This window comes from Tympanuchus pallidicinctus, unplaced genomic scaffold, assembly GCF_026119805.1.
Source record: "Tympanuchus pallidicinctus isolate F22 unplaced genomic scaffold, pur_lepc_1.0 scaffold37, whole genome shotgun sequence".
NCBI lineage: Eukaryota > Metazoa > Chordata > Aves > Galliformes > Phasianidae > Tympanuchus > Tympanuchus pallidicinctus.
In genome coordinates this window covers 1,813,763-1,839,900 of record NW_026294755.1, presented here as the reverse complement: position 1 = coordinate 1,839,900, position 26,138 = coordinate 1,813,763, and the positions used below count along the sequence as shown (strand labels likewise).

At 46.9% G+C, this 26,138-nt stretch overlaps 2 protein-coding genes across 2 annotated transcripts; one reads left to right on the top strand and one right to left on the bottom strand.

Moving 5' to 3' along the window:
* Nucleotides 1–549: 549 nt before the first annotated feature.
* MEIOC (meiosis specific with coiled-coil domain) lies at nucleotides 550–17,930 on the top strand. The gene is made up of 8 exons (XM_052699619.1): nucleotides 550–601; nucleotides 2,793–2,915; nucleotides 4,424–4,581; nucleotides 4,686–4,790; nucleotides 6,138–7,947; nucleotides 9,148–9,282; nucleotides 12,772–12,952; nucleotides 16,133–17,930. The coding sequence occupies exons 1-8, from the start codon at nucleotides 596–598 to the stop codon at nucleotides 16,306–16,308; spliced, it is 2,694 nt and encodes an 897-aa protein (XP_052555579.1). The 5' UTR covers nucleotides 550–595; the 3' UTR covers nucleotides 16,309–17,930.
* Nucleotides 17,931–18,498: 568 nt separating this feature from the next.
* On the bottom strand, nucleotides 18,499–26,092 carry CCDC43 (coiled-coil domain containing 43). Its single transcript, XM_052699621.1, has 5 exons — nucleotides 25,878–26,092; nucleotides 22,206–22,293; nucleotides 20,969–21,104; nucleotides 20,613–20,671; nucleotides 18,499–19,932 (listed from the first exon to the last, which is right to left on the bottom strand). Exons 1-5 carry the CDS (start codon nucleotides 26,058–26,060, stop codon nucleotides 19,745–19,747), a joined length of 654 nt encoding a protein of 217 aa, XP_052555581.1. The 5' UTR covers nucleotides 26,061–26,092; the 3' UTR covers nucleotides 18,499–19,744.
* Nucleotides 26,093–26,138: the final 46 nt, after the last annotated feature.

Below are 26,138 nucleotides of genomic sequence, written 5' to 3'. Positions count from 1 at the left end.
GGCCTTCCCTCAGCTTCCTCTGCTCCGGGCCCAACGCACCGCGGGGCCTTAGCACTCCTCACAGCCGTGCCTTCAGGCCCGCCCCCATTTTGTAGCCTGATCTCCCCACAGGACTGACAAATCAAGGCGGCTGAGCACAACGCTCCCCCACGCTCCGGTCCGCAACAACGCACTGAGGCATCTGAGCGTGCGGCGCTATCTCCGGGCGAACAACCGCCGCGCGCTCGCTGATTGGCTGTTCTCCCGCCGATGAGGGCGGGCTGAGTGCCAGCGTCATTTCTCATTCGCTATATCTTGGCGGACGAAGGCCAATAGAAACAAACCGCAGTTACCATGTGACCGGCAACGGCGTCCGTTGAGCCGCGTGGAAAAGAAAGGTGGTCACGTGGCGCGGGGAGGTGTGAGGAGTAAGTAGGCGTCTCATTGGTCGGCGCGCTGAGGAGCTGGCCAATCCCGTTGCGCGCGCGGAGCGGGGCGGGCGGTTGCTCCTCTCTGAGGTAACGGCGCCTCAGAACTGTTGGGGCGGCGGCGGGGGGGGGGGGGGGAAGAGAGCGGGCAGCGGGCAGCGCTGCGTCAGCCCCGGTCTGCGGGCAGCATGGAGGTGAGGGGCATCGCACCGGGCTGGGGAGCGGCTCAGGGGGCTGCGAGGCGGGGTGGAGCGGTTGGGCTGCGGAAATGTTCCTGTTATAGAACGTCATCGACTGGTTGAGGCTGCCGGTCACCGAGCGGAGCTGCGGCCCTGTGCCTCTGTCAGGGGAGTTCCGTGAGATTCCGTGTGGGAAAAGGGCTGTGTGTGGAGGCACGGGGTTGCAGCCGGCCGAGGCTCCTGCTGCTGGTGTGTTTTCTCATTGTTTGCTGTTTTGAGATGAAAAGCCATACAGCTGCACAACCAAAGGAGAAGTGTGCTCGTAATGTGTCTGAGGGTACCAGTACTGGTGCTGCTAAGTGGGGAGGTTGTCCTGTGGCCACGTTGTCATCCTGTAGAGATACAGATGGAGGAGTGCTTGTTCAGAATGGTGTCAGAGCTGTGGAATTGGGCTTTCTGAATTTAATAAGGATTTCAGAATGGAAAAGGTGATGAAGGAGAACTACGAGGAGCTGAGGGAACTGAGGCCATTTGGGCTGGAGAAAAGGCTGAGAGGAGAACGTATTGCTCTCCACAACTGCCCAAAAGGGTGGGGGGTGTTGGGCTCCTGAGGGATCTGGAGGTGTTAGATAGTAGAATAGTCACAGGATCACCTGAACTGGAAGGGATGCTTAAAGGCCATCTGGTCCAGCTGCCCTGCAGTGAGCTGAGACACTGTCAGTGCTCAGACCCCATCCAGCCTGACCTTGAGTGTCTCCAAGGACGGGTTGTCCACCACCTTTCTGTGCCAGAGCCTCATCACCCTTACCGTAAAAACCTTTTCCTTCTGTATTATAAAAAAGGGGTGGCCAGAAGGGACAGGGAGGTGATCGTCCCCCTCTACTCGGCTCTCGTGAGGCCCCATCTGCAGCGCTGCATCCAGGCCTGGGGCCCTCAGCACAGGAAGGATGTGGAGCTCTGGGAGCGGGTCCAGAGGAGGCACTGAGATGAGCAGAGGGCTGGAGCAGCTCTGCTGTGAGGAAAGGTTGAAGGAACTGGGCTTGTTTAGCTTGGAGAAGAGAAGGCTCTGGGGAGACCTCATGGTGGCCTTCCAGTACTTGAAGGGAGCGGATAAACAGGAGGGGGAACAGCTGTTTGTGAGGGTGGGTGGTGATAGGACAAAGGGGAATGGTTTTAAAGTGAGACTTTAGGGAGGTTTAGGTTGGATATTAGGAAGAAGTTTTTCACACACAAGGTGGTGAGGCACTGGAACAGGTTGCCCAAGGAGGCTGTGGATGCCCCCATCCCTGCAGGCATTCAAGGCCAGGCTGGATGTGGCTCTGGGCAGCCTGGGCTGCTGGTTGGTGACCTGCACACCGCAGGGGGTTGGAACCAGATGAGCATTGTGGTCCTTTTCCACCCAGGCCATTCTGTGATTCTATATCTAGTCTAAATTTGCCCTCTTTTAGTTTGAAACCGTTTCCCCTTCTCCTATCACAGCTGACCCTGCTGCAGAGTCTGTCCCCTTCTTTCCCATAGCTCCCCTTTAGATACTGACAGGCCACTCTCAGCTCTCCCCAGAGCCTTCTCTTCTCTGGGCTGCACAGCCCCAGCTCTGCCTGTGCTCACAGGGAGGTGTTCCATCCCTTGGTCTGGATGGGATGCACAGAGATTGGTGTCAGGCTGTGCCAGGGGACGTTGAGGTTGGGTGTTAGGAAGGGTTTCTTCATGGAGTGGCTGGTCGTGCACTGAAGGGGCTGCCGAGGGAGGAGGTGGAGTCTGCAGCCCTGGCGCTGTTTGGGGTGCGTATAGCAGTGGGGTTGGTGGGTCAGGCAGGAGGTTGGACTTGGTGAACTTTCCTACTGAAGTGACTGTAGGTGCTACAGTTATGTTCTAAATATTGCACCGGTAACATCCCAGCTTTATTTCTCAGCTGTGTTTTTTTTTTTTTAGCTAGTCGATTTTAACTTGAATTCTGTTGTGTGCCTCAGCATTCTGAAAAGGGGAAGAAAAACCCGAGGTTCTTGCTTTGTTTTCATTGCCTTTTCCCACTGGGCAACTATTTCTGAGCACGTCCAGGTAGATGATGGGGAGAAGGGTGTTTCTTAGGGGGAAGAATCCGCAGATAAGTTAGTTAAATAATTTACTTACACCAATGAGATCTACACTTCCCAGGTTTATGTATAATTATGTCCTTCTACCACTTTTTCCACCTCATCTTTTGTAGCCTAAAGTTGTGTGCAGAGGAGGCAGCTGCTGTTGGAGCAGTGCAGAGGCTGGCAGCAGGCTGGCAGATGCGTTCAGCAGTGTGATGGCAGAGTCTGGCTCGCATGGCTGCTACAAACCACAGGTTCAGTTGGTTATAAATAAAATTCGTATGTTTGGGGTGTTTGTAAACAGAGCGGCCAAAAATTTTGTTGCTGATAATGCATGAATCAAATGCTGTAACTTATAAGTGTAAGGTTCAGCCAAAAAGACAGGAACTTAAATGTAGTCACAATAAGGCTGTTTGTTCACCTGTTGTGTATTTCACCTTTTGTTGTCTCTTGTAACTTTTTGCCCAATACCATCTGCTGCGTTGTGATCGATTCTGAAATTTTCTGTCATGGCTGCCGTACTCAAAATTTCAAGAGAACTCCCCCATGAGAGAGATTTTGATTGGAGCAGTGCTGCAGAATGACGCAGGACCTTCTGCCCATCTTTCCTTCTCCCTGGTAACCTCTGTAGTGCAGGAATTCCAGATCAGCCTTCGGCTTTGTTCATCTGGGGCTTTTTCTCAGTCCACTGACTGAACATCACAGCAGAAGGGGGCTGACAGTAACGGAAAGAAGCAAAGAGTAGATGAGTCCATTGACCTTCTACATTTATGAGGAAGAGTGACAGAAGACAGATGTTTATGTAGAAGGCTGGTATATAGGTGAGAGGGAGCATGAGCAAATGGGGGGGGAGGAGAAATTAGGACTTTAGCTGGAGATGTGCTAAATCTAGCTGAATACATCAGGAAGGAGTTAACTGTTGGCATGCTGAAACATGGAAGCAATTAGAGCCAGCAGAGGGAAATGGCTTTAGAGTAAAGAAAGTGTAGTCATAGAAGTTGTCTGTACTGAGCTGACCTGGGAAAAGAGTGACGTGAAGAATGTGGCAGTTGGAGGTGCCTATGGGAAGAGCAAGAATAGTGAAAACATGGGGGAAGTAAAGAGATGTGGCAACAAAACCAAGAGGTTGTGACTGAGAGTTGAGTTTAAAAAATACCACAAAAAAAGTGAGGAGGGAGGGAGGGGGTGAGAATCTATCGAAGAAGTATTTAAAGAAGGACTCAGTGTGGAGTGCTACATATGAAGGACAATGTGGTGATGGGGAAGATAGTGTTTCAGTTTGTTTTGTTCTTCTGCCAGTATCAACATTTGTAGCAAAGTGAGGAAGAAATTACTATTGTTAGGAAAACTGAGAAGGAGGAGCTTCAGCCTCCCAGCACGTGTTGGGGGGGCACAGAGGTGTTGTCCAAACGTTCACGTAGAGCAGCTGAGCAGGAGCTGCTTGGTCCGACAGTCAGAAATGCTGTGATAGGAAAATCATTACATCTTTTCATTTTGCATTTCGTAGGCCTAGCTTTTTGCACAGGTAGGAGTCTGAAATGAAAACCCTTTCCCAGTGCCTTCAGGAATACAGCCTGGAAGTCAACAGGAGAGTGGCACTGTGGCACTATGCCCAAAACACGTGGTGTGCTTGTTATGGTCAGCTGGTTGCTCCACCAGTGAAGTCATTTAGAACCTTGCAGAATGAAGAAACGGCGATTTAATATTACAATTTATATTATTTCATATTGAAATCCGTGTTTCTATTGTCTGTAAAATGCAGAATGAAGAAAACGTAGACCCACCTCAGACCTACAGCTCTTCCCTCTCGACACCAGAATTCTCTGCAGCCGGGGACTCCTCCCTTCTGTACACAGCGTGGTCTGTGTGTGGAGATGACAGCAAGCAGCCCGCTGCTCCTCAGATGAACGTGAAACCCAGGTAGTCAGCTCTGAGTGGGTGATGGGTCGTGTTGAAGGCGATTGTTCTGTTTGTTTCTTTAACTTAAGGAACTGTTTTAAATGAACTGACCCATCTGTTTTCAGAATTCAAATTGAAAGGAATGATTATGGCAGCGAAGCAGATTTATATGAGCTTGTGTCTAGCATCTTGGAAGAGCAGGATAAATCCCAGCCGTATTGTGCTGAGGGGTGAGTATGCTGTCATGCAAGTACTGCTGGCATTCTCACTGCTGACAAAAACTGCCCTCACGAGCTCAGCCTGTGTTCTCTTATTCACCTTCACATCTCCTGTTAGCAAGCCCTCCTCCTCTGCATTTTCCTTTCCTCCCCCTTAATCTGATAATGTTTTACTTGTGACAGTACCATGGTAGCTTTTGGTTTTCTGGTATTTACAGAATTTTTTTATTGGAAGTTTTTAAATAAATCTTTAAGCAGCCTGGAAGGGCCGTATTCAGGTAGATCTCCTTCAGTATCATGACTGAGTTCAGACCTGAGGTTTCATTCTTAATTTCAGTCCACAGAAGGAATGCACAAAAGAGGAAATAGTGCTCCTTCGTGCTCTCCTGAATTGACACGAGGGAAGAGTTCTATGAAGAATGAGTTTTCCCTGATGTTTGTGCAACCTAAGTAGTGCTTGCAGACCAAAATGTCAGATTTATTATTCCTATGTTCTAATGCTGAAATAAACCATTAGGTAGCCTGAATCTGACTATTCTAGTTCTCACAGATGAGAAAGGGAGCCCAGTTCTTGTGGTTCACAAGCCACTCACCCTTTGTCTTCCCCAGACAGTTCTGGTTTTTGGATGTGTGCTGACTGATGTGGCCAAAGTGAGGCTCTAAACAAAGTCAGTCTTGATCAGAAGGACTTACTAATTCCTTTGCCTAACATAGTTTAGATTTGACAGTGCTGAAAACAAAAATCCAATCTGGGCTGCAGTGCATTCCAGCTACAGTTCCACTTTTTCACTTGGTCTGATTACATAATGATTGCTCTATTGTTAATCCATAGCACTCGGTAGAAGGAAAGGAGGTGCCTGTTTTTAGTGAGTTGATTTAAATACAGGAAGCAGCGTAAGCCAGTGTAGAATGCAGGTGATTCTGAAGCAAAAAGCAGCGTGAGGCACAGAGGCAGTTTGTGTAGAGAACTTGGACGTGGCTGTGAAGGGTTACATGAAGTTTAAGTCATGGTGGTCTTAATCTTCTACTCTATCAGGAACGTGGAGATGATGGTAAATCCTTTGGCAGGACTGAGTGTGCATCACTTGGTACAAACACACCGCCTGCAGCTCACAGTATGTGTATCAGTTGTTCAGGCAAACCAAAATCGGCTCTCTAGAGTTATAGGAAGATAACAGGCAGAGATAGGAGGATGAAGAGGTGACAATAGTTGGTAATGTTTAAAGTAAGGGATTCTTTCCACAGTGAAGAGAGATCGTTGGGAGTGAAGTGGTCCTTAAGACTTCTCTCCCCATTTGGGAATGGAGGAGCACTGCAGATGGAATCTAACACTAATGTGTGCTTCTTGCTTTTGTTAAGGAGTTGCTCTTCCAACTTCAAGTCGGTGTGGTCCATGAATGCTACGAGAGTCACAGACCATCACTACCTGTTGTCAGAAACTAAAAGACCACTTGCTGCAGCTGTTTCCCAGCAGAGTTTTTACAGTAGTGAATCAACATGTGCTGCTGAGAAACAGTACTTGCAAAGTGGTAATCTTGCACCACAGCAAAAAGCAGAGGAATGTTATCATGGATTTCCTGCTGCAGACCTCGAGGAGCAGCGCTTGTGTGCTTCTAGGAATGATTGTGCCAACTGCTGCAACATGCAGGCTAATGAGAATATTAAGACAACACCTGTGTGTCAGAGCTATCCGTGTGTGAAAAGCACCTTCACGCCTCCTGCTGCTTATTTGGAAGCAATCAAGGACTCAGGAGCTGATGCTTACTCCTACAGAAGAGAGAATGCGTGTCCCAAAGGAGCGGATGCACAGCTGCAACAAAAGCAGGCAGAAACACTCTCACAGTTTCAAAGATGCAACGAAAATGCTGATTATGGTAGATATGCTGAATATTCTCATTTTACCAAAGCAAAGCCTACCAAGAGCATCAGCTGTAGCTTCCAAGAAAGTAAAAAAATAGTAAGTGAAATGACTGAAGCATCATCTCTGGATGTAGAACCCTATTCTAAATTATTTCAATTCAAATCAGGTACTCAGAGAAAAATAGAAACAATTCCAGATCAGCAGAACTTTACATTCACCAAGGCTGCAGGACTCCTATCAGAAAAGCAGTTTGCAAATGAGCCTCTATTCTGCAGTGATCTGGGGCAAAAATTTGAGTATGGACTGAATTCTCTTACAGCTTGTCCGGGGAACAGTGACTGTGCAAACGGTGTGGATAAGCCACAGTTTTCCAAGTCTGATCTTCAGAATCCTGAGTACTGCAAACCACTTCCATTATTACCAAACTCAGCAAACTTGTCAGCAGGTGCCAGTGGAAGGCAGGCTTGGATGAACTTCCAAGCCAAACCCGCTGTCCCACCCCAGAGTCCAAGCATGGTGAAACTGAATAATCGTTTATCTACTTTACAGAAAAATTCCAGTCTCCCTAATGACTTCTTGCAGTTATCCTCTTCAAATGTTCCTTTAAATAGTAATTTATCTCACAAGAACTGTCAAGATAATTCTTTGTTCTTCTCGAGTCTTGATTTTGGTTTTAACGCTTCAGAACGAGCTCAGTCGGCTGCTCTAATGGAAGCACTGGCAAAGACTGGGGAAGAAAACCTCATTGAGTTTTTAAGTGACAAGAAATTAATGCAACCAGATAGAGGCAGCTCAGCTCAGCAGCTGGGGACCCTTGAAAACCTGAACAAGCACTGTTTCCAGTTGAAGCCACAGAGTGGGCATTATGATGTGGAAGGACAAAAGCCCTCAGACAGGTTGTTGCAGAACGCGTACCAGGATTCGGTGGAATCTCAGGGTCAGCTCAACCTCAGGCAGGGAAATGGAGGTAACAGTGCTGTCAGTCCCACCACTCAGGCATCAAGCTTTGCCAACAGCTGTGTGATGGCTGACTGGAAGCATAACCACCAGCTTGGTTCAGCTGCTGTGCCCTTGAGATCTGCTCGTCCATTTGGCCGCCTGGTTGTCCCTCTGATGGAGTCCTACAGCATGTTCTCCAGTGACAGCTTAAATTGCTTCTATCCTTACGTTAACGATTTGATGTGCGATGTACCAGCGCTGGGATATCAAAAGCAAGTTAAAATGCACAGTGGGACTGCCAGGGAACTCCGTGTTAAACTGGAAGAGTGTTATGAACAGTGCAGAGCTTTGGAGAAAGAAAGGAAGGAGGTAAAAAATATTTCTTAGTATTCCCTGTCACAGATCTGGTCACACTCGAAGGTGAGACCAGTTAGAGAACATGGGAAATCCTCACTAGTAGGAGTTGGAATAATGGGATTTGAGAGAGAAGAGTTTCCCCATGTATTTGAGACTGAAAAGAGAAGTTTTGTTGGTTGGTAGCTGGACTGGAGCATAGTGAATGTTGTGCTTACACCAAAATTCAGCAATGTTTTCAGCCTCTGCACTGGGGCCTGGAGGGGTATATTGGGTGGCTAAAAAATAGGAATTACATTGCAGCCCAAGGAGAAATGTATCTGAAAACTTTCAAAGCAAATCTATTAATTATATTTCAAATTAGGACTAAACTTCAGGCCCTTGAAGAATTAAAATAATGCCCTCTATTCTAGTTCTCTCCTTCCCACCTCCAGTTTGCCTGAAGTTTAAAGCCTAATATGTACTGGAACAGGCTCCTTTTTTTCCCCCAGAAACAAGCTGAAGAAATATAATAATATCGAAACACATAAAAGAAAAAGCTTCAGACAATTCTGTATGGAGCAGTTTCCATGTTTAATGCAATTGCCCTTTTTGTTAACAGCAGAAGTGAGTGCCTCAGTCCGTTGTTAAGTGTAAAATCTGTCTTGATTTCACCAGTTTAGGTGGTATGGAGACTCAGAAATGATCTGGAACCACTGTTTGGTGTGAAAGAACCTTAATCAAATGTTAGCAGGGGGCAGTGGCAGCTGGCGCTTTGCTCGTTGTCTTTGTGGAAGCTGTTCTGTCAGTCCAGTGGAAGAAATGGAATGGAGATGTAACAGATTTTTGCCAGAGCATTGCCTGACAAAAGTCAGTCATTGCTTTGGATACAGTGGTTAGGGGGAGGCAGGGCTGAACTTGAGAAGGGGAGATTGATGTCTGTGTGTAGATGTAAAGGGCAAAAGAGGAGGAGCTGAGATGTAGGTGGCAAGTAAATAAAACCACTTTATCTTGTGATAATTGCTCTATTTGTAGCGCTTTGAGTAAACTGGTTGTTGATTTGAAAGAGGTGATTTTCACACAAATGGTTAAATCCCAAATTAAATCCATGTTATCTACTTAAAAAATCCAAAACCCTGAGGGGAAAAAGCTGTATGTTTAAACTTCCTGCTTCTGAAGCAAAGCACGCCTCACAACTGCTGTTCTGAAGGAGATGATCTTTTTGTTTTCCTGCAGACTGAATCAGCTCTTGCTAAGAGTTACCCAGGGAAAAGCATTTCCAGTAATAACAACGCTCCAGTTCCAAGGCTGACATCAAACTCATCAAAAGTTGATCGCTTGATTGTGGATCAGCTTCGTGAACAAGCCAGAGTGAGTTGGAAAAAAATTGTAAAAATCTGTTGAATTTATTACACAGAGTACAGTAGAAAGTACATGTTTGTCAGAGCAGCTTTTCTCCAGATGGTTTTGTTCTTCAGGGCTATGCAGGAAATATTTCAGCAGTCCCTGCTGGGACCTTTACAGCTCCAGGTTCACCCCAGGTCTTAGCAGGGAACCCTGGGTATCTCAGGCTCACAGTTACAGATGTCCAGGCCAGGACACTGTGTTTCCTACTACAGAGCTGTGCATGCAATGCCAGAAACCAACCAGCTGGCCAAACTGCTTGCACAGCTGTAAGATATCCCTGCATTCTGAGCTGTTGGGCACCTCTTGCTCAGCAGAGAAATGTTCATTACAGCTTTGCACTCACTATATTAGTGGAGGCACCTGTGGGGGGGGGGAAAGGAAACAAACATTTATTAATGTTTTTAAGACATTATGATGCATATTTGCATAACAGAGCTGTATTTGTTAGTGAGGAATGGGTATTTGTGCAACTTCAGCTTGAATGTCTGCACTGTTAATTTGTTTTTTAAGCTTAAAACAGGCATAGGCTGTAAGTCTTGTGCCTTTTGAGCTGTGTGTGGCTCTGTGGCCAAATGATGGTGCCAGTGTGCAGCATGGTGCTGCCTGTGCAGAATCCTGTAAGGGAGACCAGAGGGAGGAGGTGAATGCAAACAGAGCAGATCTGTGCTGCCACAGATGGTGGTGGGCTTGCTTCTGGGCTGGGAGACCAAAGCCAGGCTGCCTGTGCTGCAGAAGGAAAAGAGATGTGGGCTGAGCAGCAGAGGTGCTGAACCCGTCCCTGCAGGAGGATGAAAGGCAGAGGCTGCTGGTTCTTGGAGGAACAGACAGAGCTCAGTTCCCAAGGCAGCAGTGCTAAGGCTCAGTCTTTCTTACCAGTCTCATACAGGTGAAATAAGCCATGGACCCACGCTGGCTTACTGCCTGCTGGGATCAGCCTTCTGCAGCTGCCTCTTCCTACAGCTGAGTAGAGAGCAGAGTGAAAATGCATCCACAGGCTGAAGTCTTACTGCAATTTTCCTGAACTTTGGAAGAACAGTGTAAGGGAACTACCTCTCATTTCAGATGGCCTGTCCTCATCTTTAAGACTGTGCATAAAGGAGGGCTTAATCTTGTCTAGCTATGTGAGGAACCAACCTTCAGAATAAAGAACCTCGAATGCTTATTACACAGCAGCTGAAAAGTAGTTTCAAGGATGCTCAAAAGCACAGTAGGCAGTTGAACCTAGATTTGTAGCATCAAAAAGTGCAGTGACAGCCAAGGAGAAAAACTGGTACAAAGGCTTGAGTGAAAGCTGAAGTGGCCGGATGTGGGATTAACTCTTGGTAGCATAGAACCTCTAGTTAAAACCCTCTTGGTGCTCACAGACGTTTTTCCATTTCTCATTTGAGACTCTCATTTACAGCTGCTCTTATTTCCAGAACAAAATGTAGCTGAAGAAGAGACAATAGCTTCCTTCACTGTGCCAGTCAGTAGCTATTAACAGCACTTAAACTAAGATCTACCCTGTACAGACTCTCATCTCCTTTGGGTCTGGTAAATCTCCAGCTCCTCTGTAAGTGCAGAATGCCACTGCAAAATGTGCTGAGGCTGGATGTTCAGTCTCACCTGTTGAAGTTTTCATAAGTAAAACACAACAGTCCCCGATGGACACACGTCACTGTATGATAAACAGTCATCAAAGCTGGACCTGAAACTTCAGTCCTTATTCACTGGTGTGTAAGGGAAGCTGCTGGCTTCCTGCTGCTCCCACTGAGGGATCTGAGTGAGTGAGCAAACAAGCCCTGTGGCAGTAAGAAGGGAGAAGGTGGGAAGTTGAGCATTTGAGCCTTTAGTGCTTCTCCTTGGGCTCCAGGGCAGCCCAGCTTTGACTCTTGTGGATTTTGATTTCACTACCTGTTGGTTCTCCCTGGCTTGTTGTAAAGAGTGCAGGCATTTGACTTGCTGCAGTGGGTGCATTAGGTGTGAGCATGGTACCTGAAAGCCAGATCTTGGAGAACCTAACTTCTTCTGCGGGTCTGGATGTCACTGTAGCACCTAACTTAATACAAAAATGGCCTGCCAGGATTACCAAGTCCAACCATCAACAACTCTAAGATGAGAAATGACTGCCAGGTTCATCTTTCTTTGTTTTACTTGCTTACATAATCCTGCTGTGCCACTCCTTGACATTTGTCCTTCAGAAGCCACACTAGTGATTTCCAAACGTTAGCAGCTTTTGTTTCCTCTCCCAGTGACTGATTCCTCAGTTGTTTATGTGAAATTCACCCTGCTCCCTTCCTTTTTTCTTTTTTTTTTGTTATTATTATTTTTTACTCTATAAATGTGGGTTGTTATTTTGAGTTTGCTGCTGCTGCCACAGAAACCTGTGTAATTTATTAATGCCTGCAGTTTTTTTCCAGGCTTTCACAAGATGTAAGGGGAGGCAGGACTATCCTGTCAGCAGGAGCTTGCTCTTCCTGAATGCTCTGCAAAGCCCGGTGTCAGGGAGCCTTGCTGCTGTGTGTGCTACTGCCAAAACAACTGTCTTGGCCTGCAGCCTGCTCTGGGGATACTTGAGGCGGGTTGGACGAGTTGTCCTGCCTCACATGCTCTGTTTCCCAGCCTGTTGTTGGATAAACCGAGCATTTCTCCTTTTCTTAGGAAAGCCTCCAGTCCTTCTGTTGTAAGGAAGCATCAAGAACTTGGCTTTGCGTTGTGCTCCCAGCCCCTGTTTGTTTGTTTTTTCACTTATTAATCACCAATAAACATTACATGGGAATTCTGTAGCCTGTATCTGCAGACAAGGAGCCAGGTTCTCCAGAGGCCTATGAGCCTCAGCTGAGGAATCACTCACCAAAGGAAAATTCTTAGTAATGTAAGTGTTGTAAGATAAACAAGGCAGCAAAAGTGCAGATTTTCATTTCTCTGAAGAAAACGGTGATTTTTGAGTGCTTGTGCTTAATATCTATCCTGAAAGGCAGCCTATGGGTGTGGATACAGCAGCTGGTGGCAGTCCAAGCTGCTCTCCCCTGCTGATGTTGGCTTTGCACTGGCACAGGGAAATCGCCTGGGTGAAAACTGGGCAGCCTCTGTGGGATTCGTTCTCGTCCAGGTGGCTGCAGCAGTGCTGATGGAATGTAAGCAACAGAAATGTAGGTCAAAATGTTGTCAGGGAAACCACCTGTTACGAGGCTGTCCCAGGGCTGTAATATCCTTTATTAACTGGTGAGCTGGGTGTCTTGGTGTTGTTACTGTGCATTTTGCTGTTCTGTGCACGCCTATTTTACAGCTTTGTTTTTGGAGAAGAAAGAATTCCAGCTAAGAATTTTGACGGCTTCACCTATAGCTTTGTGAACGGTTCCCAAAACAAAATAATGGTTACAGTTAATCTTTTCTTCCTAATCTGCTTGCTTTCCATGGAAGTGTAGGTGAGCACAGCTTGAGCTCTTGTAACTTGTGTCAAATGTTCATTAGGTCGTGACTTTACTGGGGAAAATGGAGCGCCTTCGCAGTTCTCCCCTTCACGTCAACATTTCCACTGCTCTTGATAAACATCTGGAGGTGATTCGTGTTGTGCAGATGCGTAGAAAATATGAGATTGTTAATGCTTCCCATCGACCAAAGCAAGGAGCTCCCAGGTGCCAAGATGACCGAGGTATGACTGAGCTGGCATACTGAAAGCTGCAAAAGTCGGTGTTAAAAAGTCTGAGAGTTTGGATGCTACAGTTTCATTTTGTTTTACAGCCAGTTGTAATCTGAAGTTATTTTTCAGCTCTGAGTGAAGCAGACCATCTTTTCTAGGTGATGAGACTAGTTAAATCAGTTTTGATTGCATTTATTCAATCAATTATGTAATGCAGCTTATCACTGGAGATGATTTTAAGCTGTTGCCTCATTCTCTCTGTCCCTGGTAATGCTGTAACCATTACCTCTGTAGCTCTGTCTGTATCTTAATGTTGAACCTGTGAAGAGTGATCAAGGTGTCCTTAAGTTATGAATGCACTTTTTAAGCACTGCTAGTGAAGACTGGCAAAAAAACCCCAACAAGTAATGTTTTGGATGGATATGCAAAGATGTACTGTCGAGAATGGTTTTATTCTTCGTGGTATCCAAAATATGCAGAATGTTCAGCTTAACCTCTCAGGAGTGCGCAGGCAGAATGGCAGCTTCTTTCCTCTTTTTGTTCCCACATGTAAGAATAAAGCCCTGCCACCTGTGATGCTCTGCTCCGTGGCTTTGTGATGGAAGCATTGTTACAGTTCTGACACTGCTCTGTTCATCTTCTGCCTCCTTTCCAAAGCTGAGTGAGATGGATGACTTTATGCCTTTTGTGTTTCCCGTCATGCAGTTCTACAGTTCTCAAGATTACTTCAATAGATACTCTAACAATTTTCCTTCTCACTTCTTCAGGCGTTTTTGTTTCTCTTTATCTTGAAGGTCATGTGACATTTTTGATCTTTAAGCCCATGAAAATAATTGGCACTGGCTTTAGTGCTACACCTTAACCAGGTCAGTGAGCTCTTTGGAACTGAGTAGACAAGAAAACAACTAGCTGTCTGTCGTGGTTTGCAGGCCTGCTCCCTGGCCCAGCTCCTTTAGGGAGAGAACAGGAGGTGGCCTTGCACAGCAGGATCTGATCATCGAACCAGACGGGCTGTGCTTTCTACTTCAGCTTCTCCTCTGCCACGCTGGCTGGCTGTGAGATTGTCAGCCTGTTGTAGCAACTGGTGAGACATCGAAATGTTTGAATACTCAGCAACTACCTTTGCTGCCTGTTTGGGAGAGCTTTGAGGAAAATGCCTCAAACTGTGCATCTCCTCTCTTTGCCAGAGCTTCCTTGTTAGTGTGTGAGTTCTGTGAGTTTTGTTCTGTTTGAGGAAGGGTCTCCCTCAGCTCCACCTTGTTCCCATGGCACCTTTATATTCTATCTGATACGATACTGACTACCTTACAAAGCAGAGTCTGACCGTTGTGTCCTGTGTTCTAGGAGATCTGATTTAAACAAAACTTGTACTTGAACCGTGGCCTCATTTTCTCCTAGCTAACTCTTTTGTTTGGACACAGATTTACTTTGTTGGTAGCAGGTAGATCTGGGCTGCCCCATGGCGAGTCTGAAAGGTTCTGCTACTACACACAAGAGTTGCAGAACTGTACACGAAATCTGGCAGTTGTTTGTAAATGGTTTTGACCAGCTAATGAAGGAAGTTCTGCAAGAAATCATGATGATGAGAAGGTTTTTCCTGACTGCTATTTGCCACCTAGATCAATTCAAAGCCATTTGTAACCATCCCTCTGTTGCCTGAGATTTGATGTTCAGGATCTCTCAAAATAACCTAGATGTTACAGATGATCTTTTGAGGACAGAAAAGACCTCTTTAATGTCTGCAGCTCTTGGATACTGCATCCACAGACTTTAAAACAACTCCTCCTTATTTTGGTGAGATTTTCTCTTATTACCTGGTAGTGACCCAAATACCAGCTGTATCTTTCTGCTTTGAGATGTGCATTTCTGTGTCACTTGTTTCTTACATTCTTCTGATGGTTGAGGTGATACCATTTCTGTGGGCTGTTCTTTCACAAAGCTTGATGTGAAAAGCACGGTGTTGAACGCTCAAAGGATGGCAATTCTGTCCTCCTGTTCTGCATTCTGCCCTTGATTTCTCCAGAATTACCATTACAAATATTACCTTGAAGAATTCTATGGGTAGTTGATGTTTGTGTTGCACGAATGGACTTACTCCCTTATTCTTCCTGGTTACCTAAATCAGCTTTCTCTATCACTCCTTCCGTCAGCTTAGCAGTGGTAACTGTAAGAGGAATCAGTGCTCACTGTTTCTGCAGAAGGAAAGAAGGAGATCTCAGAAAGGTTTTGCAGAAATCAGCCATTGAGCGAGAGCCAGACAAGCTGGTGAAGAGGGAAATGATGAGGGGATGAAGTTAGGCCTTGAAATTCTGTCCTTGTCTGAGGTATCCTTCATATCTCCAGGAGCAGAATGCTTTCACCTACAGAACCCAGGGCTGCTGCTTGAAAGTAGGTGCCAGTTTCATGCAGTAAAAGGAAGCTGCAGTCATGTTCCTGAGCCTGAGTGCCTGGGGAAGCAGGTCTTAAATCAGTGTCTTCCACTTCTTCCAGTCCTCATGGAAGTGTTTGGCAGGGGAAGCAGGTACACATGCCCTTTCTGTGCAGTCCAACATGCAATGTAGAGTTAACCTGGAATAAAACAAAGTTCTGACTGAAAATTCTGGTGCCTCGAGGAGAGCATTAAATGTTTCCTCACAGAGGCTGGAATTGAAATCCAGTAATTACCCACACGTTTAGTGATGGTTGTATGCACTGAGCTGTTGAGTCAGTGTGCCACTGTGCCACTCTGCCTCCCTTTACTTTGAAATGGTGGGTTTTGACACATTTTTGCAGAACGTGGTCTGCACACTCTAATAAAATGTGCTAAATGAGCTTCTCCACTTTTTGCCAGAATAATTTCTTAGGCAAAATGGGCAGAGGGTCCAGTTTGTAGACCTGAGGGGCTCGCTGTGAACATCCAGCAATGAGCTCAGGGAGGGGGTTTGGCTGTAGAATGTTTCACAGAGGTGACTGTGAGGTGACTCCCTCCTGACATGAGATGAGAGCAAAGTAGGAGAGTTAATAAAACAAGTACCTGCGTTCCGCCTTCTTCAATTAGGGCCTAAAAACACTGCTTTCTCAGATGGAACTTTTACGACCTTTTACAGGAAGAGACAAAATCAGACTCAAAAGGGTCTAAAAGATGCTGCTTTTTGACCAGCAGCGCAGCGATGAACTGTGTAGTAAAGATTAAAGCTCCTTTCTCCCTCGCAGACGTTGTAGCTCTGGTGTTGGCCATCAGTGAGATGAGCGCAGCGACGCGTCGCGTGCGTACGACTCTGTGGTGCGCCCTGCACATGAGCCTGCCAAAGCCTGCAGCCAGACAGCTGCTCACAGCAAAGGCTCTTTGGGAGCGGGCACGGCCCGAAGAGAAGCGTACGAAAATCTGAACGGCCATGGCAGCGCGGATTGGATGGCAGAAACCAGGCGCAGAGGAAAAGGCGGCGGCGTGCGCCTGCGAGGTGATGACGTTCATTCTTTCTAATTACTTGTGACGTTCAAACTGCTGATACTCGTATTTAAAGCTGTATCTTGAGGGGAGGTTGAATTTTCATCAAGGGCTCTCGGTTTCTCCTTAAACTGCTGAAATTACAGGCAGGACCATAACATTGGGAAGCCCAACTGATGAATGCTAAGTAATCGCACTAATTAAACAACGAGCACCCAGGACGTCATTTGACGTCTGCAGGTGAGCCTTGGTGTAGAATTCTTCTGTTAAGTTTGTTTAGTTTTGTTTCAGAAAAGGGGTTTTAAAATAACGAGTCTTAAAGATTACAGTCTTTCAGACTACAGTCTACTGTGGTGTCCAGGTGGTTTCAGACAAGATTGTGACTTAAAAGTGTTTTCTTTATCAAACCAGTACCTGTAAACAGGAGGAAGAATGCTAAGAGTACTCAATATTCATGTAAAATTAAATATTTAACATATTAGTATTTATGAATTTGAGATTTTAGAATCCACGTTTGTGAAAGGAAATGCACCAGATTCTACTAAATTAAATGATGATAAAATTGCTCTTGCAATTTAGTAAATGTATTCAAATCATTTGGGCACGCCCTCAGGAAAAGAAAGAACCTGTTTTAAAGTACCTAAACAGAATCAAAATGTGACATGCACACAGTATTAACCTCTAAAAAAGCTGTACAGCAGCTGAAATAATGAGTATTGTTTTTAATGCCTTCACTTGAAAACTCTGATGGAGGGTAGGCATCACAATGTTCTGAAACTTGTGTTTTTTAAAGTTACTCTTTCACTGGTCTGGTTTGTGATTTGATTGTCCTATTTTAGACATATTAGTTTACATCTGTGTTTCTGACAGCTCTTAACACTTGGTGCTTACGTGCACATCTTATCTCAATCTCTGTACTGAGTATAAATAACTTATTCACTGATAAAAGCGTTGGTATTATGTGACTTAGGAGAGGAGGGGTTTCAGCGCTTGCAGCGTCGCGTTCAGAACGCGTGGATTAAGTTCATTCAGTTTTCCTTGCCTCGATGCACTGCTATTTGAAACAGTCTGCATTCTTCCTACTTGTGGAAATCCTGCCACGTACGAGATGGAATCACACCACATAAATTGTCATTAGGGATTATGAGAGAAACACTGAATGAGAACGCAGGAGAAAGGAACCACTTTGATCACTGGTATGGCCAGAAGTACTGCCAGCGCGAATTCACGGGGCAGGAGGACAAAGCACTTTTCATACCACAAGTCACTGCATTAAGATTTGTTAACTAGGACATGTTGGTGTTAAAAACAAATGGAATTTAGTCTGTCTGGTAAGAAATAAATTAGCTTTCGTTGCAGAGAATGTGTTCTGTTTTCCTTCGTGTCTCGGTTCCTAAAGCATTCTCCAGTAACAAGGATTGTCATTTTCATTTACCTACTGAAAGGTGAGGTACAAAGCAGGGGGTACTGATATTAATAAAGGACATGACTGCAACTTTAGACTATGGCAAAATTGAAACAGTGCAGTGAATCCAAAGTGTATCTCAGTTCAGAGCTCTGTACTGTCATACAAAGCTCATGCAATGAATTCAGTACTTGCAGTAGAAATCTTAGGAGTGTGCCTGGGGTCTCCCTGGGCCTCAATGCCAGGGCAAGGAGAGAGAAAGAACATTTGCTATCAGGCACTTCCTACCAGAGACCCACTGGTCTCCTGAAAGTTATGTGTCATCAGTGCTCAATTCTGCATCAACAGCAAGATTTATTAGCATTTGCTAACAGCTCTGTGGCTTCAAGGAGGACCTGTGACAGCGTGAGCCAGGAAGCATTAACTGTGCTGAAACAGGCTGACGGCCAGGGAAGAGCTGACCTTCACTGCTGTTGATTCATGCAGCTGTGCTCATATGCAGGACTTCACTGTGCTTTGCTTCTGGCCCCAAAGCCTGGGGCAGCAGCGCTCTGGTACGGCTCCACAGGGCCACGGGAAGAGGTGTGAATGAGAGGAACCACACCAGCTCAGCCCCCTGTAATACTGCTGCTGGGTAAGAGAAAGTGAGGGTGTGGGACGTGGCATGGAGCCTGAGGACAGACCCAGTGGCTGTCACTACCACCACAGACACAAGAGGAGCCCGGCTTCTTGGCCAGCCATCTTTATTTATAAGTCCAGAGATAAAGCAGATACTCACACTTGCAAAAATAGTTAAATAATAGGATGCGTTACCCCTAAATCAGACTGGTGCTGAAAGTAGGCAACAGGGGCAGCTACCACCAGGCCAGGAGCTGCCTCCTGCCAAAAGCCAGCCTTGCATGTGAACGCAGTGGCCAGAACATGAAGCAGCACAGGGATGAGGTGCACTGGTTCCCCTGTGCCCCTGGAAGCACCACAGGTCCTTCCTCCACACACAGAGGGGAGTTTAGGTGATGCTGCCACGAAGAAGGCTGAAAACGGCAGCTAAAGAGCCCTTGTGGGGTGAGAGAAGCCTTCACCCCCTCCTCACAGCTCCTGAGTAGGGCTGGGCCAGATGGAGCGACTGCTCATAAAGCCAGAGCATCCAAACCAGTCACAGCCTGCATTAAAGCATTTTCTCTGACAGCTGCTGTAGAAATAACAGTGGATGTTCACCCACACAGAACATCACGGAGCACCATTTTCCAGCCACCAGCATTAAGTTTCAGAACAGCACAAGGGCCTGAACGATTTGCTGCTGCTCTAGCTGACACTCCAATCACTGTGCTTTTCCCTTACCAAGACTGTGGGTGAAGTGGTCTCATAGCTGTAACTCATATATATTTCATATGATTTCCTTTCTCTTGCTGCAGAACAGCACTTGCCCTTGCTGAGGGCAGAGCCAAACCCTGCTCTTTCAGCCAGAATGAAGATTGTAGCAGAATGTAGCATTGTTCTTGGCAGCACAAATAAACGTATCTGCAAATACATTTTTCAAGGCTAGTGTAAATTCACATTCACCCCATAGCAGCAAGTCCTTAACTGCATGTCAGAGAGAGGCTTTGCTCTGTTCTCAAGTCATAACATGCTGTTGCTGCAGTCCATAGATGCAGCCCATTCAGAAGCCCTCTCCTACATCTTGCTTTAACTAGTTAGAAGTAAAACTGATCAATTTGAAACACAAATATCGTAACTTCACTGTTCTTTGGTACAACACTGGCCACAAGAATGACTGGGACATTTGACACCACAAGCACATGGCAAAACTTGAGTTTAAGAGGTGCTTGAAATTTCTTTTTTGCTACGTAAAATAAAGGAAAAGTTTCCGAAGAACCGGTCACCAGCCACGTGCCCAGAATTTCTGCTGCTTTTTAAACACACACCATATTCATAACTGATTGTATCCCCTTAAAGTCCAACTAGCAAACCCCAGCTATCGCTTCCGCTCTCCTTTTTGTGTCCTTTTCTTCTCCTTCTCCTTCCGCTCCTGCTTGGCTAACTTGTCCTTCTCTCGCTGCAGTTTGTCTTGCTCCTTCTTCTTCTGGAACTCATCTCGCAGCAGCTCCCGCTCCAGCTTTCTGGCATTCAGGACATCCTCCACGTTGGTGTTTCGGAACAGGGCTGGTAGTGAGCTAAGGGCAGACAAGGTTCTGAACACACAGCTTCCTCTTTGTAGCGCTGGTTTGGGGCCGTTCGCTGACTCTGTAGGATCAGCCACAATCCACCTACAACAGATCTCAGCTGCTCATTTTTCTCCCAACTCTGCAGGGAGAGAAATCCCTCAGCCACCAGCTCTACAAAAGGAGATGCACAAAGACAAGGAACGTTTCTGACTCCCCTCTCTGCTTTCTCACCAAGCGGGTCAACAACCTGGAAGTAACATGAGGAAGGAAAAAGAACCTCTGCTTGTGCCGTGATAAATCCTGCTTCCACCCGAAACTGCCAGCTGCAGAGTTGCAGGAATGTTCCAAATAACACCAACAAAAACACTGTTGGTGTCTTTGGCTCAGCAACCGTGCCCTCAGTGTACATACAACTAAGTGTACCACAGCGGTCTTGTTTCAATTTCACTTACAATGATTCCTGACATGATTTGCCTCTTTGGACACCGCTCAGAATTAAACTGATGTTTGGGAAAGTTATCTGTATCGGTAACATTATGTGAAGCTTCAGAGAGGACAGTAGAGGAAAGGAAGGCATAAAGGAGAGAAAAGGAAAGGATCAGTCTTAGAAAGAATGGGAATTTCGCAGCAGATGCTGCCATCCTCCCAAAAACCCCAACTCAGAGAATCAAAGGATACATTTTTCTGATCCAATGTTTAAGGCTGTTGCAGTGGAGCTGTCCTGTTCGTCGTCGCCAGTGAAAGAATTAAGGAACTGTGGGCACTGCTCGTGGACTTGTGCTCCTGTAGACTCACTTGGATCCAAACCTGTCAGATAACAATTCTACCAGGCCAGGAGCAAGAAGCTCAACACAAACACTGATGATTGAGAACCAGATAAGCGTAAAACCCAATGTTTAACTCCCTAAGCTGGGACCTCCCATGCTTTTTGCCATGGAAGCTCCCTCACAGGGAAAAAGATGGACAAGTTTCTCCAATTCCTCCAGACACTGCAAAGCCAGGAAGGCTATTTTAAACAAACATAAAAAGGATATTCCTCTTCATCTGTCACGTTGGCATACTGGGCCAGGAGGGCTGCCTTCCTCTGCTTCTCCTCCTGCGAGATCTCCTTCGGCTTCACGATGATCCTGGCCTGCTTCTCCATCATGCTGGTGATCGCCTGGACCTCATCTGCCAAAAACAGAGCATCAGTCAGCACCCCAGCAGCCAGGGCCTGCTGGCAGCTGCCACACCAGGTTTCCACATGGGTTTGCTTTTGTGCTCCATTTAAAAGCTGGAAGATACCCTTCAGGTTTTGTGTTTCAAACACTTCAGCTTTCTACCGAGAACGAACGCCCCATTCGTGTCTTCTAGAAATTACAAGTGGGTGCTGACTTGGATCACAGAACACCTCAGGTTGGAAAGGAACCTTAAAGATTCAGCTCCAGCACTGCTGCTGTGGGACTTCACCTGGGATGCATCCTCCTGTGGAGTCACATTTCTAACAGCATGGCTAGAAGGACATATTGCTCCCATCTTTCTGTGCCCAATAAGAAAAATCCCTCATTTACTGTGCAAAGCCACTGGTAGGAGCCATAGGGATCCAGCAGCATCTTCAGCAACTCCCATTCCTTGGCCACAAAAAGGGGATTATTTTTTAACACACGGAGGAGCACGTTTTCCTGTCCTCAGCCAAAGGCAAAGTCAGACCAAGGACAGACTGCTTCTATGAATTTTAAGGCAAAGACACTCAACTGCTGTGTGCTGTAACCCTGAGATTTGGTCAAGAGAAGCACAACGTAAATGCAGGGTCCACGATAAGGACAACTATTTCCAGCACATTGGGCAGCGACGGCGTTCTGTGTGCACCAGAACCAACAAAAAAATGCAAAGCAAAAAATAAGGGCTGTAGCCAAACGGGACGCTGCATGGTGACAACGCAGCCCTGAAGATCACTGAGCCATGCGCTGCCTTAAACCTGCACAGCTCTCAGTATGGGATTTCGTTGTGCTCCAGAGGGAAAAAAAACAACAAAAGCTTATTTCCTCTGCAGGATTATGAGCCCAGAGAGCAGCAGAATGCTAGCAGCAGCCCTAAGTGAAACTACTCTGCTTTGTTTGTATTTCAAGACAAAACAGAACATAAGCCACAGCAATGAGAAGCAAGTCAGCTCTGCAAACAACGAGCAGCACCGAGTTTAACTCCTAACAGAGCAAACACACAGCTCTCATCTTGCCGAGCCCTGCACAGCACTCATAGCACACGGAAAGGCACAGTGAGCAGCAACACTACCTTCTTTTTTCTCTTTGGCGTCAACAATCTGAGATTCAGACCACTTCTGGACTACTTCCCTGCAAACATCGTTTAAGAGATCTTCTTCCTAGTGGGGGAAAAGAGACTTCTCAGTCTTGGAACAGAGTTGGTCTGCTATAAATGAGCACAAATCAGGTATAAGTACCAGCTGCAAAGGATCAGAACACCCACCAGCAGGCTCAGCTTCCACACGAAATCTACCACGACAGGCACAGAGGGACTTTTGTTAACCTGGGAGCACAATGCACGCCACAAGATGCACCTACGGTTGGCTCAGCTCAGGGCTGGAGGCAGACCTGGCTGCTGCACAAACAGCACAGCCTCCCTGCTCTCCTTTGGCAGCAGCACTATGCTCAGGGGTCAAATGAGGCAGCAAAGCAGTGTTAACCCAACCAGACCTGTTCTACAGCCCATCTATGCCAAATGTGAGCTCTGAAGACTGCAGGTTGCTCCATACCCGCTGCCCAGAAGAGAATTTCCTATCAGGGTTTGCCACAGGCAGGCCTCAGCTGTCTTTCTCCATCTTACCCTGCCTGGCATGCAATTGGCATCTCAAAGACAGCACACCAAACCCCTGCACAGAGCTCCCAGCAAACCTCCCACAGCTAAGCACAGAATAACAGTGAGGTGACAGGAGAACCCAGACAGTGATACCACCACACAAAGTGCCAAGAGACCACGAGCAGAGCACAGGGAAGGGGGCCCCTGGGTGAGGCTGGAGGCACTATTAGGATGGACGTGCAGGATGTTCCAGACTGTGGCACAGAAAGTGATGTGCAAAACAGCAGAAGGATGAAGGGTTTGTGGCTCCCATCAGTGCCACACACCACGTCAAGGTGACCACTTGCTTTAAAGTGGAGTAAACCCAGAGGGCAGGATGATGCTTAACCTGCTAAGATCAAGCATGCAAGCATGGACTCGATGGTGTCCAGAGGTCTCTCTCAGCCCCTACAATTCATGGATCACTGGGTGGATGGGCTGCCCTGAGCTCTGGAAACCTGAGCACAATGGAATCAGGGCTGGAAAGTGGTCAGCAGCTTTAAGTTCAGCCAGGAAAGAAGGCTGGGAAGGATGCTCCCTACATGGCTGGTTTCAGTATCCAGGAGGAAGAAAATTGGGTAAAGAATGACAAAGGAACAGTGGTAAGCAGGAAGGAAAATGAACTGCAAAAAGACTGAAGATGATGGCAAACACCTGTAGGTGCTAATGAGGATTTGAGCAGTAAGAAAGAAATCATTTGTGTACCTGAAACATGATAAAGGAACAATAACTCAGCCTTGGCACTATGGGGACTTCATACTCTGAAAGGAATAAAGACCAAGATGACAGCGTGCAAATGGACCTGAATGAATCAATGGAAAAGAAACAGACAATGCAAAAGTCGACACAGAAGGAAAGAAAGAGAGGTCAGACCACAGCACATTCACTAAATAACCCTCCTAGCTCAGCCCACTCAGGACAAGGACCTCTCACAGCCTATGGGAGATGCGCAGAGCCAAAGAACAGATGCTCCTAACACTGATGTAGACAAGGTTGCTGTTGGATACAACAATTTTCACCTAATATGCTCTAAAGGAACAAGGAATTTTGTCATTTTAGAGGTTAGTAGACACAAGAAAAGTAACTGGAAAATACACAAGAGCAAAGTGACCCAGAGTGTGAGATGAAGAGCAGAACACAAACAGAACTTGACTTGAAATGGGTGAGTTTGAATAAAGTCAGGCTGCATGAAATTTCTTTTAGTGAAGATGGCAAAGGCAAACAAAAAGAAAGCCTGGAATTTGTACACAGATCAAAGAGAAAAGACTCAGAAAGAAGAGCTCCAAGTTAACCAAATGAAAACTGCTTCAAAGTCAGTGCAGAAATCAGCAGCATCTACAAAAACAGTAAAAGTGCACGGAATAAAAGAACGTCAGAGAGTTCAAGAGGCAAAAAGAACATTTTAGAGAAATAGTAGATAATCAAACTGAGTTAGAACTTGTGAGTGAAGCATAAACCAGCTGCAAGAGTCAGCCCTGTCAGGAGAGAACAGACTGAAGACACAGGAGTGCCATGAACACGCACTGCATGAAAAGCAGTGCATATGAAACTGCTGGCAGCACAGATGGCACCTCAGCACTAAAGGGAAAAGAGGAGAGATCAGAACGTAACACAGCCAACAGCAGAGCCAAGGTTTGGTGCTTGCTCCTCCTATTAGTCCCAGCACAGGGCTACACTGACAGTGCTGTGCTTCTTTTAGAAACAACAGCACTGCTGGAGCTGCAGGGTGGGGAAGTGATGGAAGGTAGTGACCAGGTGCTCTGTATTTTAGGAAGAATGGTTTTTAAATGGCGAGCAGTCATTTAACAGAAGGAACTGTAGTTATAAGAACAAAAATCTGATTGGGTTTTATGCTCCTGCATTTGGGAGAAAACCAGTGGCAGCAGCTGAGCAGACTGCTGATGAACACTGGCACACATTAACTACTCAGCACTTCATACCTGTGAATATTAATTCAGAACGAAAGAATCAGAAAGGTTGGAAAAGACCTCTCAGATCCCCCGGCCCAACGCATCCCACCCCCCTGACCACATCCCTTAGTGCCACTTCTCCACAGTAACTTGTACCATCCAGGGATGCTGACTTCCCCACCCCCTGGGCAGCCCGTGCCAATGTACCACTGCTCTTTCTGAGAATAATTTTTCCAAATATCCAGTCCTCCCCTGGCACAACTTGAGGCCATCAGCTCTCGTCCTATTGCTGTTCGCAGTAGGCTGCACAGGACTGAGTCCAGACACATCCTCAATATCTCCAGGGGAAAGAGACTCCAAAACCTCACAGTCCCAAAGCTCCTTTACTCTCTGACTAGAGAATCTTTTCTTTGTGTTAGTGTGGAAAGTCTCGTATTCCAGTTTCTGTCTGTTGCTCCTTGCTGCACATCACCAAAAAGAGTCTGCCCCCATCAGTCTGACTCCCTGACCCTTGAGATATATATAAGGAGTGGTGAGATCCCCTCTCAGCCTTCTCCTTTCCAGACTGCAAGGCCTCTCAGCCTTTCCTCACACAGGAGATGCTCCAGACCCTTAATCACCTTTGTGACCCTCCACGGGACTTTTCTAGAAGATCCTGGTGAATCCTGAACCGAGGAACCTCATCACGTTCCTCTCTGTGCAACTCTCAGCCTGTGCAGGTTTTGTTATATGGCAGCACAGCCTTCCAGCATGTCAGCCACTGCTCCCAGCTCTGCACCATCACCAAACTAGCTGAGGATGGATTCTATCCCTTCATCCACAGTGCTGATGAAGACGTTGCACAAAACCGGGCCCAGCACCGACCCGTGGGGAGCACAGCTCACACCGGCCTCCAAGCAGACAGTGTACCGTTGATCTCAGCACTCTGAGCTCTGCTGGTCAGTCCTTTCTCAGCCACCCTAAGCCCCGTTACAAGGACGCTGTAGCCGATAAGAGCCCCACGCCCTGCTGACCTAAAGGTGCACAGCATCCACCGCTCTCCCCCCATCTACCCCACGTTCGCGACACCTTCGTGAGTTACCGCTTTGCTCCAGCACGATTTCCCCATGGCGAACCTCCTTCGGACGCTCCATAATTGCTTTATACCCTCCCGCTACGGCCCCGTCCCACACAACGCGGAGAACGCGGCCCAGCCCCTCACCAGGCAGGCCGCCAGCACCCCGCGCAACGCCTCCAGCCGCTCCTCCTCGCTCTCCTCCTCCCGCAGCAGCCCCGCAATATACGCCCCGTACACCGCGCGGTCCAACCCCAGCGCCTCGAGCCGGGCCGCCAGCCAGGCCCCGAAAGCACCCGGCCCCGCCGCTTCCACGCAGGGCGCCGCCATCTTACAGCGCTTCCACCCCTTCCGGTGGCGCACGAGCACAGAGCAACTTCCGGTGATGTGCACGGAAGCAACTTCCGG

What these genes read in the sequence shown, in the direction of transcription:
- MEIOC (XM_052699619.1), top strand. An exon ending in ATGGCTGCTACAAACCACAG is followed by an intron (nt 2,916 to 4,423) that starts GTTCAGTTGGTT and finishes TGTAAAATGCAG; the next exon opens with AATGAAGAAAACGTAGACCC. An exon ending in AGCTTCGTGAACAAGCCAGA is followed by an intron (nt 9,283 to 12,771) that starts GTGAGTTGGAAA and finishes AATGTTCATTAG; the next exon opens with GTCGTGACTTTACTGGGGAA.
- CCDC43 (XM_052699621.1), bottom strand. Translation starts at nt 26,060, where the DNA reads ATGGCGGCGCCCTGCGTGGAAGCGGCGGGGCCGGGTGCTTTCGGGGCC. An exon ending in AACGTGACAGATGAAGAGGA is followed by an intron (nt 20,672 to 20,968) that starts ATATCCTTTTTA and finishes TAATTCTTTCAC; the next exon opens with TGGCGACGACGAACAGGACA. An exon ending in AAACATTGGATCAGAAAAAT is followed by an intron (nt 19,933 to 20,612) that starts GTATCCTTTGAT and finishes GCTCACTACCAG; the next exon opens with CCCTGTTCCGAAACACCAAC.